Source organism: Rhipicephalus microplus, chromosome 2, assembly GCF_043290135.1.
Source record: "Rhipicephalus microplus isolate Deutch F79 chromosome 2, USDA_Rmic, whole genome shotgun sequence".
Lineage (NCBI taxonomy): Eukaryota > Metazoa > Arthropoda > Arachnida > Ixodida > Ixodidae > Rhipicephalus > Rhipicephalus microplus.
In genome coordinates, this window is record NC_134701.1 from 293,209,883 (window position 1) to 293,237,652 (window position 27,770).

At 45.6% G+C, this 27,770-nt stretch overlaps 1 protein-coding gene across 1 annotated transcript in view; it reads right to left on the minus strand.

The window, feature by feature from the left end:
* ArgRS (arginine--tRNA ligase-like protein) overlaps positions 1-27,770 on the minus strand; it is a 90,262-nt gene that overhangs the window by 30,548 nt on the left and 31,944 nt on the right. Inside the window, exons 6-10 of the mRNA XM_037429319.2 lie at positions 26,118-26,247; positions 24,951-25,055; positions 15,804-15,982; positions 12,130-12,239; positions 10,254-10,359 (exon numbers count right to left, since the gene is read on the minus strand). Of these exons, the coding sequence (XP_037285216.1) occupies positions 10,254-10,359; positions 12,130-12,239; positions 15,804-15,982; positions 24,951-25,055; positions 26,118-26,247 (630 nt within the window). The remainder of the gene's footprint in view (positions 1-10,253; positions 10,360-12,129; positions 12,240-15,803; positions 15,983-24,950; positions 25,056-26,117; positions 26,248-27,770) is intronic.

A 27,770-nucleotide genomic window follows, 5' to 3' on the forward strand; every position in this document is an offset into this window, starting at 1 on the left:
AAAGCAGGGCTAGTGCAGTATTCGCACTCCGTAAACTGACGCGTGGCACAACGGATAAAGAGAAAATGCCTCGAGGAGGATCAATCGACGATGTGACGCTTTCACGCGGCTAGTGCAGGCCCTGCCAACACCTGCCATGCAGACAGAGTTTTCGTCAGCCTTTTTCACGAATGAGTGGCAATATCCAACATACGGCACCGTGCGGCAAATCGCGAACCAGATTCGCAGCGGAAATATCGTCACATTCATTCTAGTGAAATATATCAATGTAAAACACGAGGTGATTGGATGTGTGGTAATCTGTTGGCAAGTCTGTGCCGCTTCAATACGCTTTGGTGGTGGGTTTTCCTTGTGATTGGATGTGTGGTAATCTGTTGGCAAGTCTGTGCCGCTTCAATACGCTTTGGTGGTGGGTTTTCCTTGCATTCCCAAAATGTAATATTGGGTAGCCTTCAGGCAGTTTCCAAAACAATACTGCCAGCTTCCTTCCTCAAGGTGTGAGAGTTACTCTTGTCGTCAACCGACACAGTGTTCACGCAGAAGTGATTATCAGGGCCAAAATGGTCGTGGCGAGCTTTTGGCCCCCACCCTTCGAACCACTGGTAAGATGAAGCCAACGACCTCATAGTACTGTCAATAAAGTCTCTCTCTCAATACGCTTGATTGTATGCCGTTTAAGTAGTATAGGTGGAAAAAAAAAGCAAACTAGGCATGCGGCAATAAAAAAATTACACATGTGCTACGTTTGCATATGTTTAAGTGCAATTTTTCTGTTCTGAGCACCATACAGAAATGAGCTGCTAGATGTTGCGAAGCCATCTTTATCGAAGCTTATGTGTTGTAGTATTAATGTTAAGATAAGGTTATATGTGTTATTATTGCCTGAGCGCTTCCTGATTTCAGCCAACCGCCCAACCATTCACCGAATAAACATGTGTCTTTGCTAACAAGACTGCAGAAACTTCCTTACGAAATCGGCGACACCATTGCTTCACGAGCTTAATGCTCATAATAAATTAAATAAATCCTAGCTTTGTATTCTCGTCGTTGAAATAATTCAATTTCTAAATGCTTCCAATTATCGAGAGATAACTGTATTCTTTCACAACATTAGAGCTTAAAGCAATATGTTTTGCAAGCGACAAAGCATCGCGTATAGCATAGATGGTGCATTTCTATCTCTTTCATTTTTGTAAACTGCCCATGAGGCCTTTCAAGACACCAAGTGTGCGAACTGGGGTCACACTACAGAAAATAATGCAGTCGCGGATGAATTAGCAGAGAGTGGCATGTGGCAGCCGCAAATACTGTGCATCGTCGCAACGTTTATTCATGGGAAGCCAAAGCGACATCTGCGCACACAAGTGGGTCAGTGCAGTGGAGAATGAAGCGGTAATCAGTGCTCGCATATTGTGCTGAGGTGTCACCTTCAACACCATATAAATGGTTGGTTTGCGAATTGAAACTCATTTACTCTTTATTTTGCATATAATCTTAATTTATTTTGATGTGAAACTCGATGTCACGTCATGAAATAGGCCTAGTGTGATTACATTTGTCAAAACAAGTTCTACAAAATGCTTCTATGCCCTCCTACTCGCTCACTATCATTCTCCGGACCCCCATGTTGGTTTACTTTTGTGAAGGAATGGGTACGGCGGGTCTCTTTAGGGTAGCTGGCTCCCTGGCGTCGTCTACATAGCCGATGCTCGCCAGTGAGGAGATGTGCATGCGCTTGCTGCTTGGAAAAGCCCACTTTGCTGCCCTGCCTTCAGTGTACGTTTGTTTACACCGAAGATGGCACAGCAAAGCAGCTTTTTTGAAGCAGAAAGGTGACGAGTACTTGCACCTGTTCAGACAGCACGCCTCTTTTGACTGACCGCGTGGCTGCGTGCAGGACGCAGAGTTCGCAATCTCAGTGGAACTCAGTTGACTTGTCGGAATGATGTCCATTGCAGTGTGGCTGGCTAGCTGATGCACAGTGAGAAAACTTTAAAATAAAAAAAATATATATATTTTATACGAGCTGGCAGACTCCAATGTGTGGAGGGTGGTAACACTCCATACCAAGGAAACGAAAAACGTCCCTTTTTTGATGGCTCAAAATAATGTCAGCACTCCTTTATTAAGAGAGCAGGGCAATTGCCTTGTTGACAGATAAGCAAGCCTTTGCACCAGTGCTAACGCGGCTACAGTGAACTAGCGCAGCTAGCATGACTCCGGCTGTGTGCGGCTCAACACAGCATGTGCAATGCCGTCCTTATCAACAACGCTTAAGAGTTTCCTGTTGGGAAAATCGTCGCCGTTATCGAGCGTGTTACAGATATCGCGTCTGCTACCTCACCTGTAAATTTAAGAACGTTTACAGCTTTCTGACGCGATCTTTACTGCCAGTACACTGTCTCACGTAAGCCATCTTCGTCGTTGGTGATCTTGCGGCCGTGAACTTCATATCACGTATGCTGTTCTTGGTTCAGTACTGGAGTGCAATCTTTTTAATGCCGGATCTCCATGTATTGGAGGAACTTCCCGCAACAACATACCGAACAGCATAGAGGAAGGAAAACCTTAGGAGAGGCCCTGACGTCACTCATTGTGAAGCCGTGGTGAAGCCAGAAGTCGGCTATATTGACTGGGCGAATTCTCCTATCCAAATGTAAATCAGAAGGCGCGATTCTCTCTCCAGCTCGGAAAGCACATGGGCTGCGCAGCGTGCGTGCCGTGACGATTCGAAACGAGCTCAACCCTCTGGGCCAGCGCGACACCTTCGCGAATTCATTTCATCAGAGTATTAACAGCGAGTAACAGCTCGCCGACAACGAAGCAAGTACAAGATGCACTGACAACGGTGAGTGTTTTCATGGCATTAACTGTACAGACAACACGATCAGTCGTGCGCCTTCTACGGTTGCATTCAACCACTCGGCTCATGCGGCGCAAGGCCACTGTGCTCGTATTCCGCGTGAAACTCACCGGCTTCAGAATTATGTGACCACAGTGACTTTGAGCACTGTTCAAGTGACACTTAAATGCGGTTGCTTTAACACTGAGATTACAATGCTGGGTGTGAGTAATAACAAGCGGAACGGAATAGGTGTTTTAATACGCACACACAAGTTGATACTGAACATATACTGAACACGAAACTACGTATGTGCACATGGTCCTCATTGCGTCTTGCTGGGCACAACAGTTTCGTCCATTGTCACAAGCAGGAGCACTACACAACCGTCACTGACCTACAAGGCGTTTGCCGTCATTTCGCTTCGTCATGGTGCCTAATCCAATTTCGCTGAACACTTCAAATGCTTCATTCGCGTCACCCGCCGCCCGACACATGGGTATGTACTTGTTCTATGCACTGTTGGAGCCCCGTGGTGGACGAAAAGTTATGTAAACATTGCTATGAGTACAGTAACTGCCAGGAGAGCACCGCGTAACCAATAATGCGGCACAGGGAACGGATATTGTCCGTCACGGCTCAGCACGAGATCTGCGGAGGCACCCATGCCGCACATGCCGCCGCCAGCCGCTGCCGGCTATCTGGGCCTTGTTACGCTGGTCTGTGCAAAGCTCCTATCATATTCATCGGCTTGACGATTCACTTCACCCAGACAGCAGCACTGACGGTTCGCTCTCTTTCATAGTAGAAGGCAATCACATGTCGCCTAAGCGACCCTCTTGAAAACTTGTCACTGCTCCCACGGCATCAACTATTGATACTTTTCAACAGTCCGACAGACAGCCCTACATCATCAAACACGTCTCCTCTGATTGAACAAACCACGCTGTCCCTTGAGCAACAGACTTCCCTAATTGATGCCTCCATGCCTATGTCGCCGCACTTGGGCCCGGGCCGGGAAGCCAAGAAAGCTTCTCCATGATTCGTTTATGCATAGCCCAGCAAAAGCTGTAGGGAAAGGGCCACATCCTTTTAACAGATTCGTCTGTGGAATCAGACGGCGCTACTTCAATTTCTCCAGTTCTCCCGATCTTCCGCGATGTTGGGGGTGTTGGGGCTCGAGGGTCATGAGAATCTCACCGCTGCCTCTAGTTGGTTGGGACCAGGTACGGCCGGTCTCGGCTGCTAGGTGGCCTGTCTCCGGACCCATTCCTTGTAGTGAGGAGACGTACTCTTGCAGGACAGACGGAGGTTTATTTACATCTCATGAGGATTGAGAAGAAAAGGAGGAAGAAGAAGGGAAGAAGAAGAGAGTAATGTACAATAGTCTTTAGCTTATATGGCCAGCCGTTGGAGAACCCTGAAGCACCCAGTGACCGCAGCTCCCACTTATCGGATGGCTCGACAGCCCAGCGGCAAGAATGAGAATCCAAGAGGGTGGAAAGGGAGGAAAGAGTGTCATAGACCTCCAGGGGAAGGAGGGCGCGCTCGCTGTACCCCACTTCTGTGTTGTCAGAGTATAATCCCAAGCAAACAGAACCTCGCCAAGTAAGTTGGTCGAGATGCCTGGTTGATTGTTGTATGTGACCTTGCAGATGGTTTGATAGCTGTCAGCCCTCCTTGTCATAATGATATCGGAATGTTTGTCAATAACACTGATATAGGCGATCACATTAGAAAATGGGCATACTCAAACAAATGGATGCTGCCACAGAGCTACAAGTTTGAAGTCTCGATAGAAAAGAACAATAAAGGGTGCACACTTTAGTTTCCCTGGCTGCAGCAATATGGGTAGCATGCATTTTCTCATGAGAGGAAGGCAGCTTTCCGCAAAACCTGCGTACTTTTCTGTCGTAAGAGCAGAGCGGGTAGTCATGTATGAACCTTGTAACAGTTTCATTTACGAAGTGAAAGATGCCATTGAGACATTCGAGAATCATGCACGAACTGAATACCACAAGACAGCAACGGTTGACACGGAATTCTTTCTCAGAGTCGCCAGAGGAAAATCAAGCAGTGTCCAGGTACAGCTAAATCAGCAAGCAAAGGGTGAGCTGTGCGGGGGTACCGACACTCCACTGTAAAGTTGTTTGTGCCACGTGGTGCACGTATCTCGGCCAAAAGCCGCATTTCGGGTTACAACCACTGGACGGTAGGTGTGTTGTGTTCGCGAGAGTTGGCCACCACTATCGTCATCATCATCATGGGGTAGCGCCAGCAGCGACCCCTGGCGAAAGCAAGCCTTGGTGGCAGGCGAGAGTTGAGCGAGTCTCTACTGCGCGTGGCAGTTGCCGCGAACGGTTGTCTCTAGTGTGGGTCCTCGGCGCGTGGCATCGCGGGCCTGCACGCCGGGGGCCCTCGTGGTAGGTGAAGCATTGGTGCCGCTGCCTTGGGTGCGTTAGTGTGTTTGTCATGTTATTGTGTAAGGATGTCCTAGCGTGTTAATTACAATTGATGTATCGATTCGGCAGACGATATCGTCCTTCTAAATTAGTTAAATAAATGTATGTGTTTGTTTGGTTTGTACTGACCGCGTCCACTGTGTCCGTTCACTTCAAGAGCATGGGGACGCGCTTGCCTCGTCGAGACCCCACAGCTCAAAAACGACAAGGCAAAGTAGCGCGTAATTGTAAAGACAGTTGTACTGCGTGGCCATCAGGACCTCGCGCTGAGAGGTGATAATAAATTGAGGCGCCCCTCTTTCGAGAAATCCTTACAGAACGACTGCAACTTCAGGGCACTTCTACGTTATAGAACGAAAGAAGGAGACACCATTTTGGCCGATCACACACACACAGCAGCCAGCAATGCTCTCTACTCCAGCCCGCACATTCAAAATGAAGTTATTTTGAATTATTGGCAAGATTATATAAGATAAATTTGTCATACAGGTAAGCAAGGCTAGATTTTTTTCGGTGCTGGCAGGAGAAACAATGGATGTCTCCCAAACCGAGCAATTCTCATTGTACATATGCTATGTCGATCCCACTAGTTTGAGCATTCTGGAGAATTTCCTTTCCTTCGTAGCTGTTGACGACGTCAGTTCGTCTAGCCTGGCTGACACACTGAAAAGGGAGCTGCCGAATCTAGGCCTGCACTTGGACATGATGAGAGGCCAAGGATACAATGGAACAGCGGTGATGAGTAAGGCATTTGACAGTGTGCAGGGTGCTCATCTGGAACGACTTCCCAATGGCTTTGTACATGCATTGCTCGTCGCACATCTGAACCTTTGTTTGAGCGAGGCCTCAGCTGTCCAAAACATTCGACAGGCTTTTGCCACAATTAGTGAAGTGTGAACTTTTTTTCAGATGTCACCCAAAACTGCAGCAGTCCGAAAAACCACCTAAAAGCATCTACAAATTCATTTGGCCGGTTGTGCCAATATTGTAACACGAGGTGGGTTAAACGTGAGGATTCAGTTGCACTGTACGGAGATGCGCTTTCCGAGATTGTTCGCTCACTTGAAGAGTTCATGAACACCTTCCGTGACAAAGCAACAGCGTCCAATGCTCATTGCCTCCATCGATGAATCTATTTGCCGAACTTTCTTATATGACTTGCTGTTATTGAGACATTCCTAGGCCTCATACACGACTTGTCTGTGTATCTGCAAAGCCCATCTATTGACATGAGCGTCGCTTTGGAGCAGGTTGACTTGATGCCGACTAAAGCTGGAAGAGATACAAGCGAACGTGAAGGCAGAATTCCACAAATTATTTTTTCTTTGTCAAGACAGAGCGGTGGAGTTCGAGGCGCAAGATTCCACTGGTGATACGTATGAACACAGAGATACCACGCAAGCTACAGTCGAATCTCATTAATTTGAACACATTTAATTCGAACTTCCAGTTACTTAGAACTGATGCTGTGGTCCCATCAAAACTATGTGTATTCCAATGGGCGAAAATGCCCTCTAATTAGAATGCACAAGCACTTGCAACAGTTAATTCGAACATACCGTGCTCCGAAAATGCTCTCAGCACCACGACCAATCACGCAGCGGCACCTCTGACACCTAAACGCTGCGTGTGAATAACGAAAAGAAGAAAGGGAAAAAAAAGGCTTCGGTGGAATGTTTGCTCACTCTCAAATACCGATCTGCGAGGCGCCTGTGCCACGCTTCTTCCTTTTCCGTGCCTGCCCCATAGAGACCCTTCTTCTGTCAATGTCACACATGAAGAGAGAGAGAGAGAGAAAAAAAAAGAAGCTGTCGCGAAGTGTTGGTTCTCTTTCAAAGCCAATCTGCTTCTCTCCTCGTGGAGATGCGCTGCGCCGTGCTCCCTACCGAGCTGCAGAAATTAGGCGCCTTCTTCCTCTTTTAACCACTACCACCACCTCCTTTTTCATCATGTGCTGGCTACACTTGGTAGCAGCGGAGACGCAGTCGTTGTCCTCTTTAGAGAGTGTCGGCACTAGACATTGTCACGCACAATTTCTCTTGCCAGGAGAATGCTAAAGCCAAAGTAGAAATGCCTTGGAAACTGCGCACGAAATTGATTGACTCGCTGCAAGGCAAACGTGTGCAGATGCGCATCCCCAGTCACTTCAATTAATGACGGATCGCCTGTGATTTGTGAATAAATGAAAGTCTTCTGAAACTTCCTCCTCGTGCGTTAGCTCAATGCACATGCGCCACTGCATGGTGAGCCCTCTATTCATTTAGCTTTAATTATTTTGAACTGCTTTTAATTTAAACAAAACTTTCGGGCCCCTTCGAGTTCGCATTAATGAGATTTGACTGTATATACGATTATAGTTCAGCGGAAGAGTACTACAGGCGAGCCTTGTTTATTCCGTACATAGATGACCTGAAAGCTTTCCTCAAACGGCACTTTGTAAACCATCGAAAAACACTGCAAAGTTTGCAATTTGTGTTGCCAAAGCACGCCTCCAAAAGCAAATTTGTGTCCGTGCCAGCCAGCCTTCAATTTTTACCGAATATGACAACATCTCGTACCTTGCACTAAAAGGTGAATGTGCAATCTGGAAAACTAAATGGTAAGCCATGCAGGACAAATTGCCGCGCTCGCGACGGACGCTTTAGCTGATTGCCACAAAGCCCTCCTCTCGATCGTTCACACACTCCTCAATATACTGGCAATGCTCTCAGTCAGTATACGGCCACTGCAGAAAGCAGCTTCTCGACAATGAAAAGAGGAAAAACCTATTTGAGGAACCGGACGACTGAGGAGCGACTTGATGATCTGGCCATAATGTCCATTCACCAAATACAAGTCAGTGCCGACGAAGTTATCGCTGTGTTTATGAAGAAACCGCGACGCATGAAAAATGTAGCGTGAACCCCTCTCCTCGGCCAGACTACATGTTAGTTTATTTCTTTTGCACTAACCTTTATTGTATGGTAAAACCATTTTCAATGCCATTTTTTAAGATTGCTTGCTGAAATTAATGTCAACTTTCTGCGTCTTTTTTTTTCTTTTTCTGCGTCAGGGAAGCATCAGTGTTTTATAGTTCTTTTTTGTCCAATAAAATTGTTTTCCCAAATGTGTGAGTTCTTTGTTAAAAAATTCCTATCATAAAATGGCTCCCATTCTTCTCGCAGGCCTGTTGTTAAGTCAGAGTGTGAGAACGTCAGCAGAAAAAGCGTCCGGTACTTTTTTTTTTGCTGCACATGCTTAAGTGGATGACTGATTCTATTGCAATCCTTCATCACCCCCCCCCCCCCCCTTTTTTTTTGGTTGCCACTGGTTTTTTCGTTACTGACTGTATGGGCCTTCTTGGTTGAGATCATTTGGTAGGAATGCATTCTTTCTCGTGCACACGCACTAGCTTTACTGCAGTGTCAAAATTTGCTTTCCATTGCTTACTAACTCACCTCTTGTCCTGCATTCCACTTTGTTCTCATTTTCTTCTAATAATTAAGCACCTGCTATAATCCCGGGGAAATTTCTTTCTATTTGCCATGAAAGTACTTTCTTTCGAACAATAAGGCCTTGGGCCCCCCTGGACAAAAATCCTGGCTACGTGCCTGATCAGCAGTCTATACATATGCGGACATTGGGACTGGAATGCATGATGATGGACTGCATGTGCGTATGCTCATTGACTTAAACTTACAACTTAGGATTCCCCTTGACAGGAGCACAGAGCACCTAGTTAACAAAACGGTATCGGAAAGCTGTATAAAAGCTAATGAAATAGTGTCTACTGCAAGCTGAATACCCATATTTGAAGCACATACATGCAAAGCCACACCTACTGGTTATGAATGTTTTGTGCTTGTCTTGATAAAATAAATGGCTCTCAATAATAGCCTTGATGAGCATACTTTTCAGTCATTTAGTGTGATGCTTTGGACAATGACATTTATATTCCACGCAGAAAAAAATTGGCCGAGCTCCACATACGCATACGGTTGCATAACATTAAGAATAAAATAAACAGAAAAATGAGTGCTGAGAAAGTGAGGTCAGATCTCACGTGTGCTTTTTTTTTTTTTTTACCAGTCATATATCCTTCCGTGGGTGTGCATGCTTGCAAGGAAAACGCTAAAAGAAACAGAGTAAATTAGACTGTATTCATATTTACCGTATGCCTTTTTATTCTTGGAAATTTCCCCCTTAGTGTCTGCCATCGTCTTTAAAAACCACGATGCAGAGACACGGCGAGTGCACTTTGGGTCCCATATCTGGCTTATAGCAAGATGGCCACCGCACATGTAGTGTAGCTTCACTGTGGCCCATTAGTATGTACAGGCGGGCTCCACTACAGTAAGATTTATTGAAAAGTCCTTGGCAGCCACCATATCCACGCTAACTCACAGTCCATCGTCATTATGTAAAGGCAATAGCACTACATCCGACTCTTCTCACGGGAGGCTGTTGGCAATGCGGTTTCGGTTTCGTTTTCACGCACAGGCGATATTAGGACTCAATTTATCAGGAAAAAAATGCTTGTAGGATTTGATTTCTTCAAGTTGAAAAAAAAGACTCGCTCACACCTTTTTCAACTAAGTAATACTACCATTAGCAAAGCGAGAATAATTTAATCTACCTACCTTAAAGAAGCATAAGGTCGTGCCGTGAATTTATTCAGGCGGTCTGTACCTGTTTTTTGGGGAGCAAGGCTGAGTGTCACTACCTATATTATTAATTTTTTTATTATATATGACGCCAGGATTGTACTACGATTCTGTGTGGCCCCCTGAAAGTCATATAATTGGGGTTCCACTATACTCGTGTAAGTCTTAACTTGTTTTCATATTGGGCTGAATTTTAAATTAAAAGGCACAGCAGAGAAGAAGGAAGCTTCCAGCTATGGAGAATGCTGCTATCCACATTGCTCCACAGCTCGACAAGAATCCTCGGAGAGAAGCATCGTCACTCACCTTGTCTCGCTCTTTCTCAAGCAGCTTTTGCATTGAACGCTGCAGCCCCTCATCAAGCAGGTCTGCCAATTTGACAGTGTCACCCGAGCGTGTCTTGAACTTTTTCCTGCATGCAACCACCATGTCAGACAGCACTGCCAATTCAATTATGACAGAACGTAAATGCCACACTAACATCACAGCATGGCTACCAGTACAATTTTTGTCATCACGGTGCTTGCACCGCGATTAGAAATGTGCATAATATAGGCTTGACTAGACCCCTTAGCTTTCAGTGATAAACTTCACAATAAGCTTTTTTCCCATGGGAATGCAGAAAGTGTTCACTCAAATGCAATTTTTTTTTCTCTATGAAGTTAGGGGAGTATTTATCATGTGGAGTCAATTACACGAAAACTTTTTCAGAATGAGCAGAAATCTTGCAATTGATAAAAAATGTTAGCTCGCCTTTTCAAACAATTACAAGTACCCACTATATTTGCAAGTGCAAACAGATTTCACTGCAATGGCAAGTACAGTCCGTTCTGGATAATTTGAAGTTGCTTAACTTGAATTTTCTGTTCATTAGAAGTGAACAAGAAAAATGGCTAGACTTTGAGAACATTTCGATTCTCTGAAAGGCTACTCCGGCCTTCATCTCGCAGCCCGCTGTAGGGAATGTGGCTGCGTGCCACTCTTTGATTACACTTCTGTGCTGTTTCGGCATAAAAACCATAGTGCACGCGACCTTATTGAGGCTGCGCATATTCACAAAATTTCGGAGTCATGCGTCAGTGTTCCCTCTGTGGCCATACACGATAAGGAGTTGAGCTTTTTTGGTTTTGTATCACGTGCGTGCTATTTTTGATGTGGCCTAGGTTTTGTTGCTTCGGCCTCTCGTGCCTTTTTCTCCTCCCCCTTTGCCCCCTTTGCTGTTTATCCTTTCATCTATATATTCCCTTGGTCTTGCAATAAAGCTTAAGTTGATAGTCTGTGCTTGTCTGTACTTTTTCACTACTTCGTGTTTCCATGCGTTTTTTGTGCAGTACATTATGTGTCAACAAGTAGTCCCATCAGTTTTGCATGCAGGCTTATAGAAAGAAGTGCTCAATAATTCGAAATTAAAAAGCCCATAGCGTTGGTTAATTAGAAGTTATATTTCAGTCGAGAGCCTTCAATGAAATGGGGAAATTTTCATGTCCCAAGACAGCTGTTAGACCACGCGGTTGTCGCCATTGCCACTGCCCACAGCACCACAGCTTGTTAAGCAGCAATCTTGTTCAGTCAACGCTGAAGCATCATATTGATTGCATTGGTTGACTAGGTTTTTTTGTGTGTGTGATTTGTCAGTGCTTCAACCACGCGCTGGGTTGAAGTTATAACAGTGCAACTGGACGCAGGCGGAAAAGAATGTGCAAACACACACACAGCGCTGTGCGTGTGTGTACGTGATCTGCTATATTTGCGTCCAGTTGCGCTGTTCAAACTTAGCATGGTGAACTAACTAGCCTGCCAAGGTGCTGTGGGTTGATTCCACACGTGTTTCCACGTCTGATTTTGAATGTTGTGGTGGCAACATTTGATAATGGCAACTTGCAGCCCCTACGCTCGCTTGACCTGACGACGAAAGTCGGAAGTCTTGAAAAAAGTTGACGAGGGAGGCACTGCCAAGCAAGACATTGCACGAAATTAAAGCGTTAAGCCTAACAGGCTCTCGAACTTCATCAATCGCAAACACGTGAACTCGACAATGGTAGTTTTGGAAACACTCCATGTGCATTTTGGCCATCACCATCAAGTTTCATAAACAATAAAACAGTTTAAGATAATGTCAATTTTATCCTTTGACATTAATGCTGCAGATTGTAAAACTAACATAAAGCAGCCAATAACTTACTTGTCCTCGCCCAGAACAACACCAAAGCAGCAATGGTCTAACCGCACCTTAGAAATGTCCACATAGCCAGCCCTTTGTCCACAGGCAAACACAGTGTTGAAATGCTGTGCCTGAAAACGCAATATGTACAATGATGAGCTATTGCACGAGGCATGAATCAACAAAAAGAAAAACCAATAAGACAGCCATACTGGAATGTGCTTTTGCTCAATGAATAATCAAGTGCATTTTGGAGCAGAAGTCACATTTGGATTGAGCGTATTTCTGGCCTTGTTGGTTAGACATGTTCTTACATTCAGCGCAGAAACTTATTAAGATTGAGAAAAGAGAAAGCAACACACGCAGCCATTGTATGGGTTCTCTCTTTTTGTCCCTGTCTTCATAAGTTTCATAAGCCTGCATTTCTGTTGAACAACTGTGAAACAACCTAGACAACGATGAATTGCAGAAGGATGAACACGGTGCAGGCAGTATTGTAGGGTCTGAAAAAATTGCCGGTCTCAGAACAAACACACAGTCATGTCGTCGGGCATATTTACACATGTACATTTATTCACTCTGCTTTCACATCAACGATTTTGACAGCTCATCCTGGCAATAACTAGTGACATGTCAAACAATCGTATACGATATCTCAATACACAAGCCAACAACATAATCAAACGAGCCACATAACGCTTATACAAGATATGGCTAATGCGGTGTGTGGGGGTCTCGGCGAGGCGAACGCGCGCATCGCCACGCCACGCTCTTGGAGTGAACGGACACAGTGGACACGTTCGGTACAAAGCACACAACATACATACATTTATTAACTAATTTAGACGACGATATCGTCCGCCGAATGATACAACAATTTCAATTAACAGGCTACCATACAAACAACATAACACAGTGACACACTAAACACACAATAACATGATAAACACAAACTAACACACTCAACACACTAGCACATACCCAAGACGGCGTCGCCAACGCCTGACCTTCCACGTGGGACCCCGGCGCGAAGCCCGCGGTGCCGAGCACCGGGGGCCCACGCAACAGACAACCGTTCGCGGCAGCCGCCACGCACAGAAGAGCTCGCTCAACGCTCGCCCACCACCAAAGCCCGCCTTCCGCCAGGGGCCACCACCGGCGCTACCACTCTACCAACAGCGGTACTCAAAGCGAACACAACGCCATCTATCGCCCGGTGGTGGTCACCACCGAAATAACGCCCTGGGGCGAGACACGTGCGCCACGCGGCGCAGACAACTTTACAGGGGGGGTGTCAGCACCCCCACATTCCCCCAACCTTAAATCAAACCATACTCCGAAATCAAAAAATAGCTACACAAGCTTTAACAAAAAAATAATATCGCACGACCACAATGTCCTTGCACCACGACACCGCCGCCGGTCGACACTGCTGCACTGTCCGGCTAGACTTCACCTCAGTACCGGCCCCGCAACAGCAACGTTGCCATCGGCGCGACGATCTGTCGCTAGCGCCGACACGTCTTCCAGTTGCGACCAGCACTCGCGAGGGCGCCGGACTGCAGGCAGTTGCGCAGGTCCCAGGCATCTCCATCGCCCGACCTCACGACCGCATTCCTGGCCAGCGACGCTGACGATGCGCAGGACAGCCGGCCGTGGATGACATCCCTCCCGCTGAATACATCAACAAAAAACAAAACTCGAAAGAAACAAAGGAGCGCGGCCCAGGGGAGGAAGCTTCAGGCTTTTCAGCCACGTGGTACGGTGGTTAGTACTGCTAGCTAATACATCGGTGGCGGCCGAGACGCCCATCAAAATAAAAACACAAATCACTTTTTCTAACTTGTGCTCACAAGAAAAAAAAAGTGAGGGAAGCAGAGCGCAACACCTCAACGCTACGATCCACCTAGTTGTGCCACGTGCGACAGGCGGCTGCGCAGAGCCTTAGGCCTAATGAGTCGCTCGGCAACAACCGGCATCCACCCAGCACCCAGCCTAGGCGCAGGAGAGGCAGCCGCGAGGAGACATCTACTCTGTGAGGTGGCCCTATCGCTCGCCGCACACAGCAGCTTACCGAGCGATCGGCGTCCACCGCCCCGGGCGGTGTCACGACGCCCCGGCGTCGAGCCGCAATACAAGTCAGCAACGACGCCCGGCTCCCTGAGCCCAAAGAGATAGAAGAAGCTATTTACAGAAAATCGGACCACCCACGAGGCTTCCGTACTCACTCGCTTCGGGCCTGGCCTACAAACCACGTGCTCTAGGCCTTGCTCACCCCAGGATGCGGACCGCATGGCTCTCGTCCTAATTCAACGTCTTTGAAAACTAACAACAAAAAAAATAAGAACACTTGCGAGCAAAAAAAAAATAGAAAGTCAACCTGCCGACAAATTGAAACACGTTACAAAACCAATCCCCTCGCTTCTCAACAAAGCACACCACCGACGCTAGCAAAGAAGTCCCCCCTAGGCCTACTCTACTCCGGCTCTAACAAAATCCCTGTACCGAACCGCAAAAACTGTCGTCCGATACTCCAAGAGCCCCACGTTGGGCGCCAGTGTGGGGGTCTCGGCGAGGCGAACGCGCGCACCGCCACGCCACGCTCTTGGAGTGAACGGACACAGTGGACACGTTCGGTACAAAGCACACAACATACATACATTTATTAACTAATTTAGACGACGATATCGTCCGCCGAATGATACAACAATTTCAATTAACAGGCTACCATACAAACAACATAACACAGTGACACACTAAACACACAATAACATGATAAACACAAACTAACACACTCAACACACTAGCACATACCCAAGACGGCGTCGCCAACGCCTGACCTTCCACGTGGGACCCCGGCGCGAAGCCCGCGGTGCCGAGCACCGGGGGCCCACGCAACAGACAACCGTTCGCGGCAGCCGCCACGCACAGAAGAGCTCGCTCAACGCTCGCCCACCACCAAAGCCCGCCTTCCGCCAGGGGCCACCACCGGCGCTACCACTCTACCAACAGCGGTACTCAAAGCGAACACAACGCCATCTATCGCCCGGTGGTGGTCACCACCGAAATAACGCCCTGGGGCGAGACACGTGCGCCACGCGGCGCAGACAACTTTACAGGGGGGGTGTCAGCACCCCCACAGGTGTCACCAACACATTAGCGGTATCTTGACTCACCACGACAGATCTACGAGAAACGAACCGTGGCGTTGTCCCCGGTGGACCCACCACAGGAAATGCTCACAAAAGATTTTGCCACATCTTAAAAAGTCTTGCTATAGTTTCCGGTACACTCGCCTGGTCGCTCCAGCCAGGCGTGCTGCTGCGCTAACCCTAAGCCACACAAGCACAGCGCCACCTCTCGCGCAACGGCTGTTAAACCGAAACGAGGCTAATTCGAGAGATGTGAGTGTGCCATAAGACACAAACAACCATACAGGGGCTGTTAGAACCCCCTCAATATTTACATACAGTGTCTGCCGACAGAACCTTTCTCCTATCAAAGCTCGCCCTGGACAGAAAAGGAAGGCTGCCTCGGAAACCTTCTTATCCCACTTCGATCTCGCTCTGCACAACCAGCAATGTGCATTAGCCTTTGTTGGTGGTTTTTGTTTGTGTGCAGAAGGCCTAAAATCTTAGCGACAGACAGCCTTGTCGTTTCAGAATGAGAGCACCACCGATCTATCACAGACTTACTTGGCCGGCATCCACAACGTATATGATCCAGTCAGCTTTCTCTTGCTCAACTCTGTGCCTGAGTGCAGCCATGTCTGATGTGTCGTATGTGTACCCACCATCACTCTTCACAATAGTCAATGGAACTGGCATGTCCTTGGCAAACATCACTTTGCGACCCTCGTCTTCTTCCAGAAACTCTGCACAAGGCACGCACTACCTTCACTACACTGAAGCAAGGTTCAGTTCAATGGCAGACAAGCACTATGTCTGCACGTTTTACACTTAGCTTCAACCTGTACCATCGAATAATTTGCATTACCAAACTGCAAATACAATAAAACCTTGTTAATTTGAAGTTACTGAGACCTTGAGAAATTAAGGAATTAAGCAGGCTTTAAAAACAACAACAAATAGAAAAAGTGCCATGCAAGGAAATTGAAATCATTTAAAGTATAACCAGGGCTGGTCATATGCTGTGCTGGCTCGTTTGCAGCTCCAAGGGTCATGTTTTCCAGCAATACAAGGTCACAGTTTTGCCGCAAACAAGGAGGAACACTGAGCCTCGCTGCTGCAACCGCTAAAAAAAAAAACAAGAAAAAAGAAAAAAAACCTGATCAACTAAAATGTGTGCTTGCGAAAAATAAGATATCTTCACTGCAACACTGTAATGACACGCAGGCAAAGTGCCACCTGCTCCTCGCTGCATCAGCACATTATGATGAGACTATTCGCCCATTCTTTCTAGTAAATTAAGCAATTTAATAATATACAGTGTGACAAAATTCACGATGTTTTGACTGGAAAACATGATCACTGAAGCTTTCCAACCGAGTTTCCGAAGTAGGCGTAGCAAGCAAGAACTCCGCCAACAGTGCAAGAGCGCAAATTGCTGGAGCGACCGGCACTCAGAGGTTCGCATACATCATGAATTCCGCCAGACTGTATTTTATTAATTTCTTTATATTTCCACCAAGAATGGGTAAATCATGACATGCTGACCTTTTGAGAACCATGTAACATGCTGCTCGCGCGTCATTACTGTGTTGCAGTGAAGCACGTCTTGTTTTCCGCAAGAGCACATTTCAGCTTATCACAAGACCTTTTTTTTTTTACAATTTTATTTTTCGTGCTGGAAGTATCGAGGTTGGGGTACTTCAGCTGCCACTCATTAGTATCGCTACAGTACATATGCATAGTGTCTTTTAAGGGCTGTCGTTCTCGTGGTTTTGTGGTGAAATCAGGATACGAAATGGGTACACTGCCCCCAAAGTTTTCTAATTAACTGGACTGGTACTGACCACTGCTTCAAATTATTTGCCCAAACTTGCATTGCAAAATACAGAACCACTAAATACTTCGAATTAGGCATGATTTCAAAATAACTGAGTTTGAAATGATTAGGTTTTATTGTACATACGTTTTGTGCTATCACTATTGTGCACTTTCTAGACCATTTGTTTTCAATCAAATGCAAGACATTCGGCAGAACGTACGTGCTCTGCCCCCGCACTGAACACACTAATGGAATGGAATGGAATGGAATGAAAAAACTTTATTTAAATGAAAAAACTGAACACACTAAGCTTTATGAAAATTCTGTAGCTATTTTCTTACAGCAACATTTGCACATAGGGCTAATAATCTGTGCAGTTAAGCCAATTTTCTGACCACAAATGCCATTTTTACTGCTGTTCTCTAAATATGTATTGCATCAAAGGTTATTAATTTCATTCTAGTTAATTTAGCAAATTAAATCACTTTAATGAATTTCCTCGTTTTGGCCAGCATATGCTTTGTTTAAGGCGGCGGTTCCACTCCCTCCTTCTTGCCAATAAATCAAAACAAGATACCAGACGACGCCACTCATCCACATTTGCAAATAGCGAGAAAATTGCGCATGCATGTACTTTCAGCGTCGCCTCGCGCGTCTTGCATGTCGCGCAGGGTGACGAAAATCGGCCGACGAAAAGCATCTTTCACCTACAATTAGCTGAGTGTTGCCGTCGTTTCAGCGACACGACCAAAAGTGCCCCATTGACAGCTGGCAGACTGAAATCGGCGTCATTTCGCTCAAGTGCAAACACGTGCGTTTGCACATACACAAACGCACTCTTTCTGTCTCTTTCACCTACGTTCATGGAACAATGATTGAACATAACATAAATCAAATGCTTCGAAGCGTTTGAGTCGCTGGCATGGCCTCTAACCCTTTTGATGTTGCGGCCTTGGCACTGGCTTGATTTAGCATCGAGCGAGCGCGTCTTTTTTTTTTTTTTCTTGGCATGTTTTGCATATGAGGAACATTATTACAGTGGCTTAGCTCGGTTATGCCAGGATATACGTAGCATGAGCTATGGACGGACAAACTATAGCGAGCGAGCGAGCGATCTCACACGAGACAAGCACCAGCCCACTAGTAACACGTCACTCCAAAGACTTCCAGGCCTTCAGCGTGCCAGGTGTACGCCGTGTTACGTCACTGCGCTTGCGCAGAACTGCTTAGCGTAATCCATGTGAAACTGATGAACCTCAGTCAATGTAACTTACCCTACAAAAACAGCCAGGCACATTTCAGCACAAGATAACTTTAGGATCCTGAAGTTATTAGCTAAATTTCATTCTCTCCGACTACAATCAAAGGGTTACCTAAATAAAGAGCACTATGCTCATGATTAGCTGAACAGATTACTTCCATAATATAGAGGAGTTGGAACCTGCTAGAGGTCTTTCTAAAACTTTTCATCAGAATTACGTGGGACACCTAAAATAAGAGATGACGTGGGATAATCAAGAAGCTGGTTCGCATTATTTCCCATCTTGCTTTTACCATCTTTGTGCTACTGCCTCAAATATGGTAAACTAAGCTCTCACAAAGTGTTTGCTGTAGCAAAATCTTCATTTTCGCCGACAGTCGATTCCAGATACCATATTAATCACACGAACACACAAACCAGCGAGTAGCAGCCCAATCGGGCTCAGCATCGCACTTAGTGGGAGGGCGGCCGGGGAAGTATGTATATTCGTAAGTCATAGGGGATTATGACGGCACCCACATAGGAGCGATACCTCTGAGCCCATGTCCATGTGTTCTACGAATATCTTTTCTCTGTTTCATACATCAAATGCAACGCTGTGAAGGCTAGCGAGACTTCTTCCAATCAATGCGTTCACACTAAGAAATAGCCTGCTAATTTTTGCATCTGAAACATGATATAGTTTTCTGTTTGCGCTTTGTACGTCATAATTGATGATTGATATGTGGGGTTTAACGTCCCAAAACCACCATATGATTATGAGAGACGCCGTAGTGGAGGGCTCCGGAAATTTAGACCACCTGGGGTTCTTTAACGTGCACCCAAATCTGAGCACATGGGCCTACAACATTTCCGCCTCCATCGGAAATGCAGCCGCCGCAGCCGGGAATTGAACCCGCGACCTGCGGGTCAGCAGCCGAGTACCTTAGCCACTAGACCACCGCGGCGGGGCTTTGTACGTCATAGATAAAAATGCCTCGTTATACGGCTTTTCTTTATTCCCATTTCTTGGATGTTTTATGTGTAGGCTTTCGCGACGCTGTGCAGGAGCGTTCATGCTCATCTCGCACAACTGTATACAACGATGAAAGCCAAGCGCGAGAAGCACTACGTCACACAAATTTCTGACTGAACTTCTTGCACAGCTTCCGCAGCGTTGCACCCCCCCCCCCCCCCCCTCTATCTCCTTTGAAGGAGAACCCTCCGCACATGTATATTCGCCAGACGACACCAGCGATGCTAAGACGGTCAATGAGAGTTACATAGCACCCTGTGCTCACTCAAGGGTGCTTATAAAGTAAGATATTTGGTCTAAACATGCAGTGGCTAGATAAGGTATAGTTATTTGCTAAATTATTTCGTTGTATAGGTTATCGAATTCGTGTAGCGTAAATTGTGCATGTATTTTAACTTTCAAATGCTATCGAATATTTAGTTCTTGTCTGCTAGATCAGTTTCCTTTCTCTGCAAAAAGCAAAGTACACTTCGATCGCTGATTTTCAAATGTACGATGAATACCCAAAAAGAAGAAACAAGTTGATGTATTAAAATTATGCAAGTGTAATTATTACGTACGTAGATACATGTGTCAACGAGAATACAGTCCACAGAAAATCACATGCTGATATTTCCGCCTTCCTTCAGTGCCATATGCTTTTACTGTAAAGGTGTTGTGCAGAGTAGTGTGCTTGCGAAAATAGTGGGACGTCTCAGGAGGGGTGGGGATCAATGAATATATTATGCACTCTTGAGGAGGAGGTTCCATGCGTAATAGCTGTTTCATTTTTTATTTTATTTTTCTAGCAAGCACGAGCATGCCGGCATTTCAAAAGAAATCTGGACGCAAACCTTTTCTGAGAGCGAATGAGTTACAGAAGCCAGTTTTGTTTTATGTTCTTGCTATATCACCAGCAATACACCTACCGTAATTACTCGAATCTAACACTCGCCTTTTTTCCGGTTAAGCGGGTTCATAAATCGCATGCGCGTTAGAATCGAGTACGAAAAAAAAAAATAAATACGGTCATTCTATTGTCATTGGCATTTCCAATATGGCCGCCCCCTACGTGCGTCGGCATGGCGCGTCGCCCATTTCTGCCTATGTGTTTGCCATGTACGGCACTTCGTACGTGTGCTGAGGAGTTCGTCACCTTGTAGTGCATTAGCATCGACGGCATGGAAGGGCTGACTCCAAAACTCGAGTGCACCACTATGCCGCTTTTAAAAGAAAAGTCATTGCATGTGCAGGAACAGACGGAAATCGGGCCGCATCGCGGTCGTTCAAAGTTCCCGAAACGTGCGTGCAGGACTGGCGGAAACAAAAGCAGAAGATTGTCGACAGCAAAGCTTCACGCAAATGCTTCAGAGGACCACAGCAGGGTCGGTTTCCGCAAATTGAAGAGCTGCTCGGCGAGTATGTGCTTGAGCAGCGAGCGGCACAGCGGCCCGTGACGACAGAACTGCTCCAAGTGTGGGCTATGCAATTAGCCTTAGAAAAAGGTCTAATGCGGAGCCAGATTAAAGCGAGCAGGTGCTGGCTAAGGAGCTTAATGAAGAGGAAAGGCTTTTCCCTCCGAAGGTGAACGGGCCTATGCGAAAAGTTTTGCGGAGGAGTACGATGAAAAGCTTCACAGTTTTCACAGGTTCGTTTTAAACTTGCGGCACAACAACGGCTACCTGCTTGGGCAAATCAGGAATGCCGATCAGACGCCTCTTTACTTCGACATGCCTGGCACCACAACCCTCGAGAAGAAGGGGGCGAAGCAAGTTCGCGTGCTGACATCGGTCCACGGTAAAACTACAGTGACGGCAATGCTCTGTTACACGTCAGATGGGCACAAGCTTCCCCCCGTACCTCATATTTAAATGGAAGACGCTCCCGAAAAGAGTCGTTTTTTCGAGTGGTGTGATCGTGCGGGCCGGCGAGAAAAACAGGTGCGCGTTGCAATCGATGTCTTACCTTTTTTTTTTTTTTCGTCGTGGAAATCGGGTGCACGTTACAATCGAGGGCGCGGTAGAATTGAGTAAATACGGTATTTAATGCGAAGCATTTCTTAGCGAACTTCGGAAACTTTGAGCGACTGTCTGTCTCTCTGGCTTTGGGAGAAACCTGCTTTACGTAGAAGTCACCCAGTTATACGTTCAGGGCTCGTACAGGTTTCCAAAGAAAAAATTCAAGGATATTCAAGGACTTTCCAGGACCTATTGCAAGTTTTTCAAGGACTCAAAGCGGCATGCTAAGTTAATATTTTTTACTCTAAAATTTTCAAAAATGGCCACTTTCATGGCACTTATAATATATGGATATCGCAATTATAAATAAAAAAAAAAGCGTAGTCTTAATAACTTCTCGCACCCTCTCCATAGGGAGGGCACGATGTCATGTTGGAAAGTTAAGCGCTGATGGGCTTCCACGCGCATTTGTAGTCAGGCCTTAAAGGGGTCATGCCACAATATTTGTGGCTTGCGTGTTCTTTGCTGCAAGCTTTAATTATAGCTCCAATAAGTACAATACACACACCAAGATTCATTTTTTTTCGCTACATAATTTGTCACCTTTCAATATGGACAATTTTAAGTTCCTGTTTGTGGGGACCGAGTTGTGCACTTACGTAGCAGTGTAGCTGATTTAGTAACGTGATCACAAAGCTTTGCAGGCGTCATGCTGAGTATTGTCAGCTCTCGCACATATGTGCCACACAAGCAGCTGCAAACCAAACTCGCCGCTACCTGCAGCAGCCGTGATGCTTTGCCGGTATGTACGGGGCAGAAGTCCGTAAGTAACTCGGCTGACTACAGATCTGGTGTGACGTCCCTAGAACTTTTGTTGCTTTTTCCTATACAGTTACGTCAGTGTTGGACGCGCTTGCGATGGGCCTCATTCAGGAGATAGAGCATTTAGGTACACTTGGGAAGTGACTTAAAATATATTCTTAAACAAACAAGGTGCTTGCTATATTTAGCCTTGAAATTTAATGGCACCACCCCATCAAGAGTGCCAACTTGTGCACAGTTGACACTCGCAGCACGTTGCTCAACAACCAAGAAGTAACAACTGTGACAGTGGTTAATTTACACTCATCTTGTGAATACATGTGTGTTCTTTTCTAGCACCATTCTTGGTTTGTTTTAGCAGCACGCTTCTAGTGTCAAGCTATGACAGACGTTCATCAGCACTCGTCCTGTCTGCTTTCTTTTCTTGTGACCTTCATGCTTGGGCGACGCACTTTTTGGGATCATGCGCACCCACGCCGCAATACTGCTTCAGAAATGGGGAGTTTGACAGGCTCACACACCAATGTACCACATTTAGGAGGTCGCAATGTCGATATGAGAGTGCACTGCTCAGGTAAATCAAAAATTTTCAAGGATGGCGAAATAGTCTAGTACTTTCAAGGGCCTTGAAAGTGCATTTTTCAAATTCAAAGGTTTTCAAGGATTTCAAGGACCTGTACAAACCCTGTACGTTTCATTACCTTAACAAAACATAGGCAAAACACACACCTACATATGCTACACATTTTAGCACTAACATGCCGCAACGCATACTTGACACTTGTGGGAATCGAGAACGCCATCCTACCTGGCGCCTCGCTCCCCAGCTGCCGCGCGCGCACCGACCGCGTAGCCCGAGCGCGTATGATCACCGGCATTCGCCAAGATGGTTGCCGGGGCGCCTCTTGGTCTGGGCGAGTCACCTCCGTCCTGTGCTGGCATGTCCGGGCACGCTACACTGGCGCGCTTCGTGGGCTTACGTCACAATTCAGCGCCATTTACCTATGGGAGCGCGTGACATCCTCCTCTCCTACGAGCTATGTTGCGCCCAACGATTCGCTTGTCGCAGCAGATGCTCTCAGGCCTCCACGAGAGGTTGACGCGCTGCTCAGCAGGCGGCTTCTCGTTCATGCGTTCAACTTCTGCCCTTGTGCGGGAGTCGTTGCGCCCTAGGCAAGCGTACTTGCTCGGTTTTGCGGAGTTCCCTATACGGCCTGCAAGCCCGTGAGTGTCGCACTGTGCTGCATCTTGGGTTAATAAACTTATTCTTATTGTTTTCCTGCCTCGTGCGTGGTTTCTGCGCCGTGTCGGAGAAAACGACGAACCCGGCCGCAGCAGCGTCGCACGCAGCGGCAGTGGAGGACGTCGCATCCTTACACGGTTACGCTTAGTAGGTAAGCCTAGTACAAACCTATCGCCACACACTTTGGCTTGGATTGAACTGAGGCTCCATGTGTTGATAATATGCATGATGCTTAGCAGATTGCGCTAGGCTGTCATGCGTTAGTGTCACCAGCACATTGCTCCTGCAATTCTTGGGGGTGCGATAATTACTTGCAGAAAAAAAACACATATTTTTGCTGATGATTCGGGAGAGTGTGAGAATTATGCGAGTGCTAGAATTATGCAAGTAAATACGGTAAATACCTTCAAACCTCGATATAACTAACCCGGATATAACGAAATATCTGTTATAACAAAGTATATGAATAATAGTGTTGCAATAGATATAGTGTTGGAATATGCCTTTATAACAATTTTCTGGATATAAAAATGTATTTTCTTGTAAGGTGCAACTTTTTTATAAGAATGTTTGAGTATAAATAAATCAATGAATAAAGCAGGCCACTACCACTGCCTGCACATGAGCTTGAGTTCAGCCAGGGCTTTCCAGTTGAGTCGAACGGAAAGACCATGTCTGAAAGCTAAAAACAAGCCATTTTCCCTTGCACAAAGAACTAAATTTGACAATGAGATAATAAATAACTTTCCAGGTAGAAAACTTCAGTGCTTTTTTTTGATGCTATCCAAAAAAATGCAGTGTGCAATAGAAAAACCGATGTGACCTTAGCAAAAATTACATGAAGATCTGGGATCACATCAGAATCAAACTCAGAAATTCTGTATGGCAGAAGAATGTTTTACCACAAAGCCATTTCAGTGCTTGAAACCACTTGGGAAACACCCTATACAGCCACCATGTTGAGCAAGAAGCCACACTTACAGATGTGATGTTGCGAGGCAGAAGCCTTGAATTGTACCAGGCATCAAATCATGTGAATTGCATTACAGGTGGGCAGTTGAAAGCTGCCAGTCAATTACAATGGAGTGAGCTCCAATTCATCATTATAAGCAGCTACAGCATCAATGAGTATGCCAATATAAAAACACAGTGAGCAGTACAGAAAATTCACGTGACCTTCATATTTAACGAAAGCAAAACAGAGGAAAGTAGAGGACGTGTTTCCTTCGTTTCTGTGTTGTAGTATTTTTCTGCACTTTCTACAAATACGAACTTACACACATTCGCCCAGCTGCCACTGCTAGTTTGGTGATCTTTCAAGCTTCGATGGTGGTGGTGATGATAGATTGCAACCGCAATCGTATGTTGGCATCAAACTCTTTTGCAAAAACACAACTGATCAACTATCAGTTGCTAGTAATATTATCTGTGAAAGAACTATCTTACTATATACCACCAACAACAACAAGCACACATGTGCTCGTTGTTGGTGGTGGTATATAATAAGAGAAGGGTGCACAGCCCAATTTGGGCTAATTAAACACTGACAATAAAACATGGGCTAATAAAAGTTCAGAAAGCAAAGTGTATGACCATGGCAGTGGCCTTGCATACCTCGCTCTTCAAGGTCCTTCACAATTTCTCCCATCATGTCTTGGTAGAAGGATTCACCTCTTTCTATTAGTGTCGCATCCAGACGTTCATAAATGGTTTGGAACTCTAGTTGAACAGACAAAACCATGTTGTCACCAAATGTGAATTTGAGACACGTGCGTCACAATGCTCAGTCACTGCTTATCCTGCAAGCTAAGGGAGGGGCAGATGAAAAAGGCTGCGTTAAGATCCTTAGGCATTCACAGAGTTAAAGCCTCATAATAAATTACACACTTTATGCAGAGTGCTTAAAATGATCTGAAAATTATCCTAGATACTTGCTCTCCAGCTCACTGCTTTTGTGCTTCGTCAGAACCTTTAAAAATGGCTTACAGTACACATGCATGCTCCTTTACAGTAACTACAGATGTGGCACAGTCACAGTAACTTCACGTGAAAAACATAAGCAATCTAGTCAGAAACAAGCAGCACACAGTTCTTTCAGTTGCAGTGCCCTTCTCGAAAACACTGCAGGTATCCATTTTCCAATAGTATTTGGCATGAATAAATCTTTTGAAGTTGGGTTACTTTTTGGCGAAGCACCTTGCAAGACGGTTTTTCATAGAATACGTGTTTTAGAGACACTGCTTGCAAACACTGGCACAAGAGAGAAGTCAAGACACCACAGACATCGACTATCAGCTGCCAAGGCACACGACGTCACGAAAATTTATCTGAGCATGCCCAAGCAATAGGCGAATCTATCCGTCCGGCACGCATCGGGGTCTAGGTAAAATATTTAGACATTTGATTTCACATTTATGCCGGTTAATCGAGGGTTGGCTTATGCGTGTGCCGAGCCTCAACCACTGACCATGTTTCTCATTCTTATGATGCTACAAAATCAGGCAGCTGTCAACACTATCAACAATGTACAGAAAGATTGAATGATGAGCCTCTCGTTAGCAATCACTTATATTCAATTAATCTCTGGTTAACGCAGCTACCCGCCTGCCTTACGTAGCAGCGGCTGCAGTTGTATGCCTCATTAACTTAACAAAACAATTGTACGATAAACTTCGATGTGCAAACTTTAAATAAAACTCTGCGACTTTGGCATGCATCTCGTGTGCGATGTTTCCTGACCATTTGAACAAAAAAATCACACAGAAAGTGAAGCAGGAATACCTCGTCTTGAGACATCACAGATCAGCTTCCATGCAGAGATCATGTCCTGGTCATGTGACTGGAGCTTGACAACACAAGCATAAGCCCGCTTCTTGAATTCTTCATCCGAGTCAAAACGCACCTTTGATTCCTAAGGTGGCAAACAGCAATGTACATCGAGAGCAGCCATGGCTGGCTAGCCATATTTGCACCAAAGTTTAAGAACAGCAAGCTATTACAAGCTTCTTAAGCCGAACACAAATGTTTGTGGGCATGGCACACAAAAATGCACACAAATTTTCGCAGTAAGTCAACTGGCTTTTCATTTCTTTAATATTATCGATGCACAAGGAAAACACTTCCATACTGCCTGTAGCATAACATCACATTTAGGAACAGCTGTGCATTTAGGATCCCTACGGTCAGCATTACTTCACAACACTACAACAGGGGACACCGTATCCAAAGTGTAGCACGCCATGTGTCACTGATGCCACAGGGGTTATATGCTACTGCTGTTATGCATGCAGTAGCACTATGTGTTGGTGATCACAGCGGCCAGCTAATACTCTGGTCACACAGCAAATCTAATGTAATTTACAGCAAATGTCATTCATTTGTAATGTAATTTGTTTGCTGTCACATAGTGACAGTAATGCCATTCGATGAAAATGACATTTTCAGTCGAACAAGTTGCCAAAACATATTTGCATTTGATTTCGGACCAATGCGTAGTCTCAACGCCACGGACTTTTAGAGAAATGGTTGTTAACTTGCGTATACAGTAGACTCTTATTAAACGGAACGTGAAGGGACAAAGACATTGTGTTCCATTTAACAGGAGTTCCATTTACTCAGAGGTGAAGTGGGTTGCAGCATTCAAGTATGAAACCAATCATATCAGAGGAAGTAGTTCCATTTAAGTAGCTGTTCCGTTTACTGAGAGCCTACTGTAGACAACTTTTGTAATTTGTAAATATTATGAGACCACGTCCGGTCTCATAGTACATAGTCAGCACTCACAATATCTTATTCTTTACCAAATTACTTTATTACTAGTTTGATGATGTAATTGCACTGCGAAAGGGTGAAAATATTTAAAAGAAAGCTACCCTCAACTACAGTGGCCCGACGCCGGCCATGTTTCATTCGTGCTCTATTGCCGTTGTTGCCTGTATCGCAGATGTTGATCATCTGATTGCACATGCTGTTGTGGTGATCAAGGTCGTGACTACACAAAACGACTGCTGCAGTCTCATTTCTGTGGCAAAGGAGTCCGTCGTGCGCTTGCACTTCTGTTCACCATATACTCATGCCACCCTGTCATATTGAGTGGCTCTCAGCTTGACTCTGTGTTGTGCAGCTGTAACAAGTTACGTGAAACAGCTACATTTACACTCTAGGAGAACCTTTTTAGTTATAAAAATTACTTTTTTACGATTTGCGTGTGTTACATAGAAGGTTTAATGCACTTTGATTTCTCCTAAAAGCCACGGCTCAGAAGGGCTAAGGCCATGGTCATCATTTCAATATGACATTTGCTTTTCTCATGTGACAGCATGCAGGTAAAATAACATTAGGTCTACTTAATGTCATTTGTTGTAAATGACTTATAGACTTGCTGTGTGACAGGGGTACAAACTTATGTGACCCAACCATGACTACTAATAAAGC